At 38.0% G+C, this 14,274-nt stretch overlaps 1 protein-coding gene across 3 annotated transcripts in view; it reads right to left on the reverse strand.

Moving 5' to 3' along the window:
- Nucleotides 1–6,641: 6,641 nt before the first annotated feature.
- ESF1 (ESF1, nucleolar pre-rRNA processing protein, homolog (S. cerevisiae)) overlaps nucleotides 6,642–14,274 on the reverse strand; it is a 69,424-nt gene continuing 61,791 nt past the window's right edge. For all 3 annotated transcript variants that reach the window (XM_011962540.1, XM_011962547.1, XM_011962555.1), the window contains exons 12-14: nucleotides 11,276–11,352; nucleotides 9,669–9,815; nucleotides 6,642–7,501 (exon numbers count right to left, since the gene is read on the reverse strand). In XM_011962540.1, coding sequence (XP_011817930.1) covers nucleotides 7,208–7,501; nucleotides 9,669–9,815; nucleotides 11,276–11,352 — 518 coding nt within the window. In that variant the 3' untranslated portion in view covers nucleotides 6,642–7,207. The remainder of the gene's footprint in view (nucleotides 7,502–9,668; nucleotides 9,816–11,275; nucleotides 11,353–14,274) is intronic.

Genomic DNA, 14,274 nt, shown 5'->3' on the forward strand with positions numbered 1-14,274 from the left:
CACCTATGTAACAAACCTGCACATTGTGTACATGTACCCTAGAATTTAAAGTATAATTTAAAAAAAAAAAAAAGAGAGAGAGAGAGGGGGGATCTCATTATGTTGCTCAGGTTGGTCTCAAACTTCTGGCCTCAAGTGATTGTCCCACCCCAGTCTCCCAAAATGCTAAAATTACAGGCATGAGCCAGTGTGCCTGGCCAGATTTTTAAATTAAAAGTTTTATTTTGAGATAATGGTAGATGTCCATGCAGTTTTAAGAAATAATACAGATTCTGTGTTTCATTTACCCAGTTTCCCTCAACGGTAATATTTTGAAAAACTGTAGTACAATGTCACAAACAGGACAATGACATTGATACAAATCATCTGATGTTACTCAGATTTCATGTTTCACTTTTATTCATCTGTATGTATGTGTTCATATTTAGTTTTATACAATTTTATTCCATGAGTAAATGGGTTTAGCGACCACCACACTTATGACACAGAACATTTCCAGCACCATAAGGATCCTTCATGTTGCCCTTTCGTAACCACACTCACTACCTTCCACATCCCTCCTTTTTTTATTCCCTGGTAGCCACTAATCTCTTTTCCATTTTTACAAGTTTGTCACTTCAACAATATTATATATATGGAATTTTATAGTACATAATCCTTTGGAATTGGTTTTCATTCTCTTAGCATAATTCTCTGGACATGTGTCCAAGTTGTTGCATGAATCAAGAGTTCAGTCTTTTTATTGCTGAGTAAGTAGTATTCTATGGTGTGGATGTATCATAGTTAAACCATTCACTCGTTAAAGGACATCTCGGTTCTTTTGAGTTTTTAGCTATTTCAAATAAAGCTGCAATGAATATTCATGTACAAGTTTTTGTATGAATATAAATTCCCACTTTTCTGGGATAAATGTTCAAGAGTGCAATTGCCAAGTTGCATGGTTATCGCAAGTTTAGTTTTATGAGAAATGGTCAAATTGTTTTCCAGAGTGGTAGTAACATTTTATATGTTGTTGGTATACAGAAACAAAATTGATTTTGGTATGATCTTTTATCCTGTGACTTTGCTGAACCCACCAATTAGTTTGAGGCTTTTTGTAGATTCTTTGTGATTTTCTTTCTTCTTTTTTTTTTTTTTTTTGATGTGGAGTTTTGCTCTTGTTGCCCAGGCTGGAGTTCAATGGCATGATCTCGGTTCACTGCAACCTACCCCTCAAGCAATTCTCCTGCCTCAGCCTCCCAAGTAGTTGGGATTACAGGCACCCACCATCATGCCCTGCTAATTTTTGTGTTTTTAGTAGAGACGGGGTTTCGCCATGTTGGCCAGGCTGGTCTCGAACTTCTGACCCAGGTGATCCACCTCGGGCTCCCAAAGTGCTGGAATTACAGGCATGAGCCACCACGCCTGGCAATTTCTTGTGATTTTCTATGTAGATAACTATGTCACCTGCAAGTATGCAGAGTTCCACATCTTCCTTTTCTACCTGTATGGTTTTAATTTTTTTGCCCTATTGCAGTGGGTAGAACTTTCACTGTTGTGCTGAATAAGAGTGGTAAGAGTGTACATCTTTGCCTTGATCTTAGAAGAAAAGCATTTAGTCTTTCACTATGAAGTATGTATGATGTTAGATACAGGTGTTTTGTAGATACTATTCACCAGGTTGAGGCAGTTCTCCTCTATTCCTAACTTGCTGAAGAGATTGATTGATTGATTGATTGATTTAGAGATGAAATTGCACTCTGTCACCCAGGTTGGAGTGCAGTGGCATGACTGCAGCTCACTGCAACCTCCACTTCCCAGGTTCAAGTGATTCTTCTGCCTCAGCTTCCTGAGTAGCTGTGATTACAGGCACATGCAACCATGCCTGGCTAGTTTTTGTATTTTAGTAGAGACAAGGTTTCACCATGTTGGCCAGGCTGGTCTCACAGGGTTCACTATTTTGGCCAGGCTGGTCTTGAATTCCTGACCTCAGGTGATCCACCCACCTCAGCCACTGTGTCCAGCCTGAGAAGTTTTTATCATTTATAGATGTTAGATTTTGTCAAATATCTTTCTCATCAATTGATATGATCATATTTTTTTTCTTAAGTCTGTTGATATGGCACACATTGATTTTGAATGCTGAGCCAGCTTTGCACACCTGGAATAAATCTTGCTTTGTCCTGGTGTATATTTCTTTGCATACATTGTTGTATTTGATTTGCTAATACTTTTTTGAGAATTTGTGTGTCTAAGTTCATGAGACAGATTGACTCTCTGGAATCAATCACATACACTAACAGTGAACATCATCCTGTAGTTTTCTGTATTTATACTGTCTTGTTTTGCTGTCAAGAATATACTGGTCTCATAAAGTAAGTTGACAGGTGTTGATTCTTCATTTTCTCAAAGAGACTGCATGAAATTTGCATTAATTACTCTCAAATAGTGGTTAAAATTCCCCAGTGAAGTCATTTGGACTTGGTAATCTCTTTTTTGGGAGTTTAATTAATTTAATTAATCTCTTTTTTGGGAGTTTAATTAACTAATTTAATGACTATAGGACTATTTGGTTTATGGATTTCATGTGGTTGACTTTTGGTGATTGACCAATTCATTTTTGATAAAAGTACTCAGGCAATTCAGTGGAGAAAGAACAAACTTTTCAATAAGCAATGCTGAAATAAATTAACAGTTATATGCAAAAAAAGAGTGTCAACCAAACCCTAACACCTTATACAGAAATTACTTTAAAATGTAAAATGAATCTAAATGTAAAACATAAAATTCTAAGATTTTTAGAAGAAAATATAGGAAAAAGTCTTTGTAACCTTGGTTTTGTAAGAAAGTTCTTAGACATGACACCAAGGCAGTCCGTAAAAGAAAAAACCGATAAATTGGACTTCATAAAAATAAAAATTTTTGCTCTGTGAATGACACTGATAAAAGAATGAAAAGACACAGGCCATAGAAAAGGATAAAATATTAGCGAATCACATACATGACAAAGGACTTGTATATAAGATACATAAACAATTCTGAAAACAATAACAACTCAATTTTAAAATAAGGGAGCAGAAGACATGGACAGACACTTTACCAAAGAAGATATACAGTTGGTAAATATGCACATGAAAAGATGCTCAACATCATTAGTCATTAGCAAAATGCAAATTAAAACCACAATGAGATACAGGTAAACACTTATTAGAATGGCAAATAAAAAAAAACACAGTAGCCCAAAATGAGCATCAACAAAAACTGACAATATCAAGTGTTGGTGAAGATGTGGAGCAACTGGAACTCATATATAGCAATGTAAAATGGTTCAACCACTTTGATAAGTAAATTTGCAGTTTACTATAAAGCTAAATATAAACTTACCATATGACCTAGGTGGAAAACCTATGTTTCACACAACAACCTATACATTAATTATAGCTTTGTAATTGCCAAAAACTGCAAACAACTTGGTGTTATTTAGACCAATAGATGGTAAATATTTTTTCTACAGAAGAGGCAACCTAAGTAATATGTTGATGGTTTTAACAATAACCAACAATTTGTTCATGCCTCCTTGTACGTATACCCTTCTGCATTGTGACTTTGCCACTTGTTGGTTTGGGGTTTGGCCATGTGATTTTCTTTGCCAGTGGGACAATAGCAAATATGACACTGTTGGAGGCTTGAAAATGTTTGTGCATTGGGACTTATTCTCTCTTGTAGCTGGGAACCCTCTGTCACATGTAAGGCCTGGACTAGCCTACTAGATGAGAGATCCTCTAGCCACCCTAGAACCATTGGAGTCCTCATGCAGAGTCATCAAGCCCCAGCTGAGCTGGATCTTAACTGCCCAGCCAAACTATAGATTCATAAGAAGGAATAAATGCCATTTTAGGCCACTAGATTTTGGGTGGTTTGTTAAGCAGTAAGAGCTAACAGATATAGCTGATACTAAGTTAATTTGTCTCCAATCTGGTGGACCCAAAAGTAAATTCTTTGGGCCTGCCTTCTTTGCCTCTAAGCAAAGTAAAAAAGTGGTTCTCCATCTTTGCTGAACACTGGAATTATCTAGGTAGCTTTAAAAAATAATGACATCTGGGCCGGGTGCAGTGGTTCACACCTGTAATTCCAGCACTTTGGGAGGCCAAGGTGGGTGGATCACTTGAGGTCAGGAGTTTGAGACCAGCCTGGCCAACATGGTGAAACCCTGTCTCCACTAAAAATATGAAAATTAGCTGGGCATGGTGGCGCTTGCCTATAATCCCAGCTACTGGGCAGGAGACTGAGGCAGAATTCCTTGAACCTGGGAGGCAGAGGTTGCAGTGAGTTGAGACCGCACCATTGCACTCTGCATTCCAGCCTGGGCAATAGAGTAAAACTCCGTCGCAAAAAAAAAAAAAAAAGAAAAAGAAAAAAAAAATCTGGATACTACTGGCATATATATGATTTAATAGGTATGAGGTGCAGCCTGGCCACTAGGGGTTTTTGACATACCAAATGATTCTAAAACAGAAAAGGCAAAGATGTTACCTATCTAATATATTGGCCTGCTCGGTAACGAACATGGAACGAGTGCAGTTTCCACTCTCCTGCTCATGTCTCTAGTGTACCTCTCTCAGAGAATATGTAGTGATAATATTGTGTATCAAGCTGATCTCCAAGATTTGCTGCTGGTGAATCAAATCAGAGCTTCACCAGTATTAAGTTACTTATGACTTTTTCTAGATGCTACAGGGTTGACCTACTCTCTATGGTCTCAACGGCAATAAAAACTCCAACTAAATGTCTAAATGTGACCTTAAGACCCATCAAAACTACCCTCACTTATTTGCTGAATTATGATGGTGGCCACTTTTTAATCCTAAATTTCACTACCGGCAATAATTTGAGAACCCTAAAGTTATTGGTGTAGAATATTTAACACCTGATAATGCTGTTCTCATTTTTTTTCCGACCTAAAAAATATCAACTCTTTGAGAAAAGGAGCCAGGGCTTTGTATGACTTATGTTATTTAAGTCATAACAATTTAATAACAATGTTTTTGTTATAATTATGTGCTTGACTAGTAAAATGAGATTTTACAATTAAATGCAGTGACTTATGGGCTCAAAAACAGAAAAACCAAACCCAATGGCTCAGGTTCACAGAAACCTTAAAATCAGACTCTGATTTTGATTTTTGTGCAATTACTACATTATAATTAAACAGTTTAAAGAGAACAAAACTTTTCCCCTGCAGAGAATGAAATATGAAACATAAATTTGTTTATAGATCATACTCATAAACATATTAAGATTCATGACTTTTCAGTGATAATGTGGGGAGTTCACAGATGTATCTAAAGAAATGTTTTATTTGGCTGAATAATCCAACAATCTCAGTGCTTTATGATAAAATCAGTTCCCTGTTTGGATACTGTGCATTTTTCTGTTACAATAAATAATTTAAATGTCCCTTTTTTCTTCCCTTTACAGAGACTATTTATACTCCCTGATTATTTTGATATCACTCTGAGTTTTCCATCATTTTAGTTTTCAAAATATACGCTACATTGGTGACTTTTTGTTTTTAAATAGAGACAGGGTCTTGCTCTGTCACCTAGGCCGGAATGCAGTGGTGTAATCACAGCTTACTGTAAACTGAAACTTCTTGGCTCAAATGATCCTCCCATCTCAGCCTCCCTAGTAGCAAGGACCACAGGTATGCACCACTACACTTGGCTTGTTACACGTGCGCACACACACAATTTTGAGACGTCCATATATTTTGAGCCTGGGTCCAGCCCAGGCTGGAGTGCAGTGGCGCAATCTCACCTCACTGCAACCTCTGCCTCCCAAGTTCAAGCAAACCTCCTGCTTCAGCCTCCTGAGTACCTGGGACTACAGGCATGGGCCACCATGCGCGGCTAATTTTTTGTACTTTCAGTAGAGATGGGGTCTCACTATGTTGGCCAGGCTGGTCTTAAACTCCTGACCTCAAGTGATGTGCCTGCCTCGGCCTCCCAAAGGGGATTACTAAAGTAATCCATAGGCTACCATGCCCAGCCTATAGTCTTATTATATTGCCCAGGTTGGTCTCAAACTCCTGGCCTCAAGCAATTCTCCTGCCTCAGCCTCCCAAAGTGCTGGGATTACAGGTGTGAGCCACCTTGCCTGATCAGTAGCTTTGATTTTTAATACCCCAAATGTCAAGTTTACTATTAACCACAAACCTTGTCAAATTCCTGTTGTCTTTCAGAAGTTACCATATTTATAATTTGCTCCAAGTTACAATGTTGGTTTTATTTACATTTATTTACACAGCATATCTAATCTGACTGTCTCAGGTGGTCAGTTGTTTATAGAGGAGATCCAAGAGTGTTAAGGCCCTAGATGTGTTTTAAGAAGAATTAAGATATCCTTAAACTTTACAGCAGCATATCCACCCTTCTGAAGTATTCCAAAAATCTGAAAGACAGACAGAAGAATTTTCTGTTGCTACCAAAAGGAAAAACCACTGGAGAGTTCATGAATATTTCAAATGCAATTATGAGCAATGCAACTCTAGAACTGCCTTTAAATGGAGTTGTCCTCTTAAAAAGTTAAAATCAGTTTTCAGATATTTTTTCCAGAGAGTACTTTGAGATGCATAAAATTGAATAAATCAGTGCAATACAAAATAATGAAAATATTTTACACTTTTATTTACAAGTTAACTTCATAAACAGACTATACTTGACTAAACAACAAAAAGTTCTTGACTTCCATCCTTTACGGCTAGAAAAATAAATTATTTTAATAGTTATTTAAACATGCCTCCTGCTTCCAGAGAAATTAATGTATTAAATATATGTTTTTTCAAATTATCCCTAACGTTTACATAAACTTAAGAGTAGATATTGCTCTATTTTTACAGAGAATTGTAAATAGCCTTTTAAAAAGCTAGAGTAACTTCCCACTAGTTAGAATTGAACATCGTAAAATATAAAAATTTTATAAACCCTATAATTCAGGTAATTTAATTATGACTAATCTATAGGAATATATAATACAAATTTGTCAGTCATCCACAATTAAGTATAATTATTTATGGAGAAAAATTTTACCATGTCCAGAAAAAGATTTTATTCACATTCTTGAAAGATAGCTTTGTTCCCAATAAATATTCCTCCTACTATTTCTGTACTCCTACTATTTCTGTATTTTAGGAAAAGATGTATTCAATTCAAAAATAAGTAACATCCAGTTATTTGACTTTTTGCTTTTTTCTTGCTTGAAACTGCTCTGTTTTGGTTTTTATAGATTTAATCAACATTGACAAAGCAGGATCAATGGACTTCCTTTGTGATTCTTTTTCGATCTCACTCTCTTTTTTCTTTATTGCCTGTGTAAGTTCTTGTTCTTTCTGTTCTCTTTGCCGGGCTTTCTCCTCAAGGATTTTTTCCATAGCTTTCGTTTTCTTGAAATTGGGATCTGAGGGGTCCAAATTGAACAAGTGGGAAGTGTACATTGCCTGAAACCGTGCATCGCTAACATTTACCTGCAAATCCAAAAAAAAATAATTAATAAATTAATTAAACAAAATTACTAAAGCAAAAGGCCAGAAATGGGGCCAAATTTAGAAAGTTGGTGAGTTGATTATATAAAATACAAAGCTGAGCGTTTGTACTGATTCATTAGGAAATTGTTTTTCCATAGATCTTTATGGCCTACCTTTGGACCACAACTTGTGGGGCACCCTGTTCTTATCATGCAAGGACAACGTATTTCAAAGGGAATTACAGTGGGCCATATATAGGCTGGTAACTATAGTGATCACTCAGACAAAATGACTGTAGGAGTAGTTTGTGAGGCAGGGCTTTCCCATGCTTACAGCACAAAATCAATTTCTCACCAGCATAAATAAGCCAATCAGAACATCTGCTGGAGGCCCTGAACTCTGAGTACATTTTAAAAAATTTTAATCTTGGTGCCAAAAATAAGGAACTATTGAAGGTGATCCATAGATCAAAAGATTTAAAGACCACTATGGCAAAGAATCCATCCGAGATCAAGGTCTGGTCAGACACAATCCCCAAATTTATCTTCTTTCTATAAAAACTTGTGGTTCCACGTTTAAGAGTATACCCTTAACTCCAGCCAGCCTTTGAAGGTTGCCAGGCAGATGGGTAACCAGCAAGAAAGGGAAACACAGGAAATACAAGTCCACCTGGAAATGGATTGTAGCTCTACTTAGTTATCATGAGGACAAGAGACTCAATACCCAGAACAAGGAAAAAATCCAACAAAAAATATTTATAAGCATGATTATTAATATATGAAGGCAGAATGACTACAAATCATTCTTTGCTTTTCATAAGGAAACTAACTCAATAAAAACCTCCCTGGAATGGGAGCACATGTGAAACTGACTCAAATAACAGAAGCTATAGAGTAGCCCCCAAATCATTCTGTAAGGACTTAGAAGCCATCTGTATTCTACCCTCCATTGTTCGAACAAATTCAAAATTTCCCAAATTTCCCCCATCTTATTCAGGGCCAGTTCTTCCACATTAATGGTTGGAAGTCATTAAGCAGTTTCTAATAGCTATTTGTAGATTTGTAGATTTTCGGTAGAGGGCTCAAACTCATGCTTAGGGGACTTTGCAGCCATTAGGAATATGTACTCAACAAAAAGAGGCAGGAGTAATGGAAACAAAAAACACAGCAACAGAGAAAACATGGCTTACTGCGCTGGCCACTGCACACAGTGAGAGTGGGACCTGTTGTGACATGAACCTGCTATTCAAGCATACCTTTGCTGGTCTGAGGTTCACTATATGTGATTCTAACCTTAAAAATTACACATTTTTGGTACAACATGGCTACCAAAATACAAGTCAACTATTGCACCTGGTGCTCAACCAAAGAAACAATGATTTCATCTACCCTGGGATGAACTGGCTGTGCTGGACTAAAAGATAGTAGCTTTGGCTCTACCATCAGTCTTTCCGAAGACATTTTCTTTTTTTTTGAGACAAGGTCTTGTTCTGTCGCCCAGGCCGGAGTGCAGTGGCACGATCATGGCTCACTGCAGGCTCAACCTCCTGGGCTCAAGCAATCCTCCCACCTCAGCCTTCTTAGTAGCTGGGACTATAGGTGTGCACCACTATACCTGGCTAATTTATTTACTTATTTTTTGAGACAGAGTCTCGCTCTGTCGCCTGGGCTGGAGTGCAGTGGCACGATCTCTGCTCACCGCAAGCTCCGTCACCTGGGTTCACGCCATTCTCCTGCCTCAGCCTCCTGAGTAGCTGGGTCTACAGGTGCCCGCCACCACGCCTGGCTAATTTTTTGTATTTTTAGTAGAGACAGGGTTTTACCGTTTTAGCCAGGATGGTCTTGATCTCCTGACCTTGTGATCCGCCCACCTTGGCCTCCCAAAGTGCTGGGATTACAGGAGTGAGCCACCGCGCCTGGCCAGCTAATTTTTTAAAATTTTTCATAGAGATCAGGGACCCACTATGTTGCCTATAGTCTCACTCCTGGACTCAAGTGATCCTCATGCCTCAGCCTCCAAAAGTGTTGGGATTATAGGCATGAGACACTGCACCTGGCCCCTAAAACATTTTCAAGGGTAACTTTGACTATGCTCAATTTCTATCTGCAGAGCTGACTTTAGATTCAATTCCAGCTTTAAGAGACTAGTGCCTGGTGTCCATGGTTACCTCAAAGTCATCCTCTATTAATTCCTTCTTTTTCATGAGCTGCTTCTTCTTCTTTTTGCTCAGATTCTGGTGCTCCACAATCTTGTTGTAATTGAAGTGTTTCTTACTGTCCTCATCCTCATCCATCATAAGTAAAGCCATTTCAGCCTGTGGAGAGCAAAAAAAAATTCAAATGTACAACAGTGCTTTTTTTACCCCCCAAAAGGAGTATAGGGCACAAGATATCCCTTCTAGAACGGAAGGCTCAATCACTAAAACTCTGGGGTACCACCTGTCATCTGTAAACTGACTGTGGATTACCAAAACAAAGAGATCTTTATATAGCAATAAGGTAGAATCTCTGGAAGCAACATCACTGAGAGCAGGAGAGAGAAAACCTTGTAGTTAAAAACCAGGCCCCATTTCACTAAGTGTGACTCATTAGTAGGCTGCAGGAACAAGAGTCCCCAAGTACCCTCAAATAAAAAGTTCTCATTTTCACTTGGTTCTTTTTGTGCAATGACACTAAATCTAGCAAATGGTTATTTTGTGATGCAAATTATACTTTCTAAATGTGGAACTTTATAACAAGTAGGTTTTTTGTTGTTGTTGCTGTTTGCTTTTTTTGGCCTTTACTATTTCGATACTGATACAGTTCTATGAAGGTAGGATCTTAGTATCTGCTTCTGAAATCTAGTAAATGTCTTTTACACTAAATGGGTATTTTCTACCAACCATGGGATTAAACAGGAACCCTCAAAAATCAAGTAAATAACCATATACACTAGTAAAAATACAGAGTATGCTCTCGACCTTTGTGGATCTTCCTATATTACTACTTTAGACTACCTTAATTTCCTTTCATCACTGGCACTTGTAGCTGGCTTTTCAGAGACATTTTCCACAAAAATTGATTTTCTTTGTTGCTATTTAGATAACTTTATGAGTACTGCTGTATACGCAATGAATAGAGAATAGAACATACATTAAGACGCAGCGTTTAGGTGGCCAGTCGGGCACACTTCTGGCAGTGACATGTGAACATCAGCCCTAGGAGCACTGCTGCCTTCAATTCCTGCCTCAGCAAAAGCACATATGACTCTGTGCCAAAATTACGTGTGACTCTGGACATAGTGGGTCACTGAAGCATAGGTTCACTGCATTTCCAAGAAAGACTGTAATTTTGTACGTTAAATGTATGTATTCACAATACAAAAATCAGAAATTTGCATTTGGCAAACCATAACCACAAACTCTATTACAGGACAGACTCAGTTTGAATTAAAACTTACGGCAATATTACTTTGAGGTTTTAAGGGTATTTTCTGTCCCAGGTATAGTAAACGTTTTTAAAAGTGAGATAATTTCCTCCTAATTTGTAAAGGAAAATAAATACCCTTGAGTTTGAGGTAAATTTTAACTTTGTACGAGCTGAAGAAATTATGTTTGATAAAAAAACACTGTATTTAGAAACTATGCTGCTAAAATATTTAATTAAGTCTCTCACAATTTAGTTATAAATGTCGCTGCTAAAATAAGTTGTTTTTGAAAATTAGCGACATGTACAACTTCATTTAAATTGCACCTATGAATTATCCCCTGAGCATGTAACAATAACCGCATTTTACCTTTTGTCTTTCTACTTCAGTTTCTTCTTCTGGAGATGTGCCATCTTTTGCAGATTTTACTGATTTTTTCTTTATACCTGGCACAACAAACCAACATAAGAGGGGAAAAATTATAGGACTATCAGCAACATTCTGTTTATGCTAGGAACAAAAATACAAGATATCTAGGAATAATCTTAATAAATGTGTTGAAACTAAAGGGAGAAAAAACATGTTACTGAAAGAAGAGTGTGGGTATATGAATGGAATAAAGACAATGCTTCTGCATGGAGTGACTGCATGTTATAAAGGAGGAATTTCTTTCAAAGTAATGTATTTCTTTGTAATACACATGCAAAGTAATACAGTTCCTGTGTGGAACATGAGACTTCTAGCCCAGGGTGACTACTGCACACTGTGTCTCCTTTCCTTGTACCCAAGCTATACTGCTGAGTGAACTGCCGTGCAGACGCGATGAAGAGAAACACCCAACACTGCCCTGCTGTGTTTCCTGGCCTGACTACCTATGACAGCCAAGTGTGACCCACTCAAGCCTTTGAGTTTGACCGCCTAGACAGCCTACGAAAATCCCCCACTGGGCACTGTGCCGCCCTCAGCAAGTGACCTTTGGAACAACATGACATCCTATGCCCCTGGATGTGATATAATATGAAAGATATAGCATTGCCCATGAAGTATGCTTGCCAAAACCGTTCAACATGAGTCTAATGGAACCACTCGTCTAACTTCCAGTTTATGGAAACTATAGGGGACCGAGTGGCAAGGAACAGATAAATCTAGAATATAAGACATTCCAAAAGATCACTAACCTAGGTTCTTGAAAGGCAAATGTTATAGGAAGGGGAAGTGTATATGGTATCTTCTAGTTGAACTAAAAAGACTACTACTAAATATGACTATTATATAGTAATATCTTGTATAAATATATTTTTATGATATGCCATAAAAGTATATGCATATAAAAACAAAATGGCAAAATGTTAACAACTGCGAAACACAGGTGCTGTTCACTGTACTGTTCTCTCAATTTTTCTCAATGTATAAATTTTCATAATTAAAAACAAGAAATGGCCGGGCATAGTGACTCACACCCGTAATCCCAGCACTTTGGGAGGCCGAGGCAGGCAGATCACCTGAGGTCAGGAGTTTGAGACCAGCATGGCCAACATGGTGAAATTCTGTCTCTACTAATAAAACAAAAAAATTAGCCAGGCGTGGTGGCCAGCGCCTATAGTCCCAGCTACTAAGAAGGCTGAGGCAGGAGAATCGCTTGAATCTGGGAGACAGGGGTCACAGTCAGCAGAGATCGTGCCACCTGACTCCAGCCTAGGCAACAGAGCGAGACTCTGTCTCAATAAAAAAAAAAAAGAAATGGTTGCTTCTATTATATCTATTGAAAGATATCCTATCTTTCACTTACAGAGATTTCATGTAAATGAAAATATTAACACAGAGCAAAGAGAATTCACAGACGAAAACAAATCGTCAATAAACAGAAGGAAATTATTTTACCTATCTCACAATTGTTAACTGAGCACTTATTATGTTGCGAGCACAGCTCCAGGTGCTGGTGATACAAGCCGTGAATAATAGGTTAAAATCTCTCATGCAGTATACCTTCAAGTTGGGAAAGACAGAGGCAAAGCAGGATAAAAGGGTTGGAGACTGAATGGGGAGGCTGGTTTTGTTAGGGTAGTTAAGGAAGGCCTCTTCAAGAAGGTAACACACAAATAATGACCTGGTGATATGTGAGAACACCTGAAGAAGGGTGTGGCAGGAGAAGGGAATGGTCAAGATGGTTGAAGAATTGCAGCTAATGGGATAACAGGATAAGCAAAACCTAAAGTCAAAAGAGGCTTTAGAAACTCCTCTGTGTGTATTAAGTCCCTGCTAATACTCTTGCACACCTGTCCAGTAGACATGCCCAGCCAAGAGAACATGCCAGCACAGAAGTGCTGCCAGGCTCACCTATCGGTGCTACCAAGCCATTTGTTTTGCACTTCCAAGAAGAAATATTTATTGTATGCAGCCCTTCTCCCTAGAGAAAATGTTCCTCATCACTGGTCCTATCTGACATTTTTTTCAGGGAATAATATATTAACCTTAAGAGTATAATCTTTCTCTGTCTTAATGGATGTGTATGTCCTTACGCATATAAATATCATCAAGGTTCCACTTGCTTAGGGTATGAACCCCCATTCCCTAAGTTTACCACTGCTCCTATGCTCTCAAGCCAAGAGCTCCTTTTGAAATGAATGGACAAATGACATATGCAAAATGTTATTCTGTAGCAGGGAGAAAATTAGACTGTATATAATTAATACTTAAAGCAGACAAAGATCTTCACATACAGCTGTGGAAAACAATTTCAAAGAGCCCACAATAAACTATTTCAGATTTTATAACAACCTGGTGAAGAGTCTTAAAAATAAACTTCAAAGGAGGACTGTAATAAGGGAGAAAAAAAAATCCCCAAGATAGGGCTAAACATGATATCCAGTTTTAGCATGATGAAAATTTCTTTGCTAACAAAGAATTTACTAAGATGTTAGACTGAATTGTTTAGTCAAAAGATAAATAAGGCATACAGATCATTTCTGCACTATTAATAAGATCAAATATTAAGAGGTCACATCTTTATTTTTTGAAACAACATTTTTTTCCTCCCTGGAAAATTTTCAGACTTAAGTTAGATGAATAGTACTAGGGAAATGAAAGTTTGCGTTCTAAAATATTATCTTTATTTTTCAGTGAATCTTTTGTCAAGTACAAAACCACATCTCTAGCTGGGTATGGTGGCTCACACCTATAATCCCAGCACTTTGGAAGGCTGAAGCAAGGAAGACTGCTTGAAGCCAGGAGTTTGAGACCAGCCTGGGTAACAAAGCAAGACCCCGGTTCCACAATTTTTTTTTTTTTTTTTTTTTTGAGACGGAGTCTCGCTCTGTCGCCCAGGCTGGAGTACAGTGGCCGGATCTCAGCTCACTGCAAGCTCCGCC

The sequence above is a fragment of the Colobus angolensis genome, unplaced genomic scaffold (genome assembly GCF_000951035.1).
Source record: "Colobus angolensis palliatus isolate OR3802 unplaced genomic scaffold, Cang.pa_1.0 Scaffold117, whole genome shotgun sequence".
In the NCBI taxonomy this organism is placed as follows: domain Eukaryota; kingdom Metazoa; phylum Chordata; class Mammalia; order Primates; family Cercopithecidae; genus Colobus; species Colobus angolensis.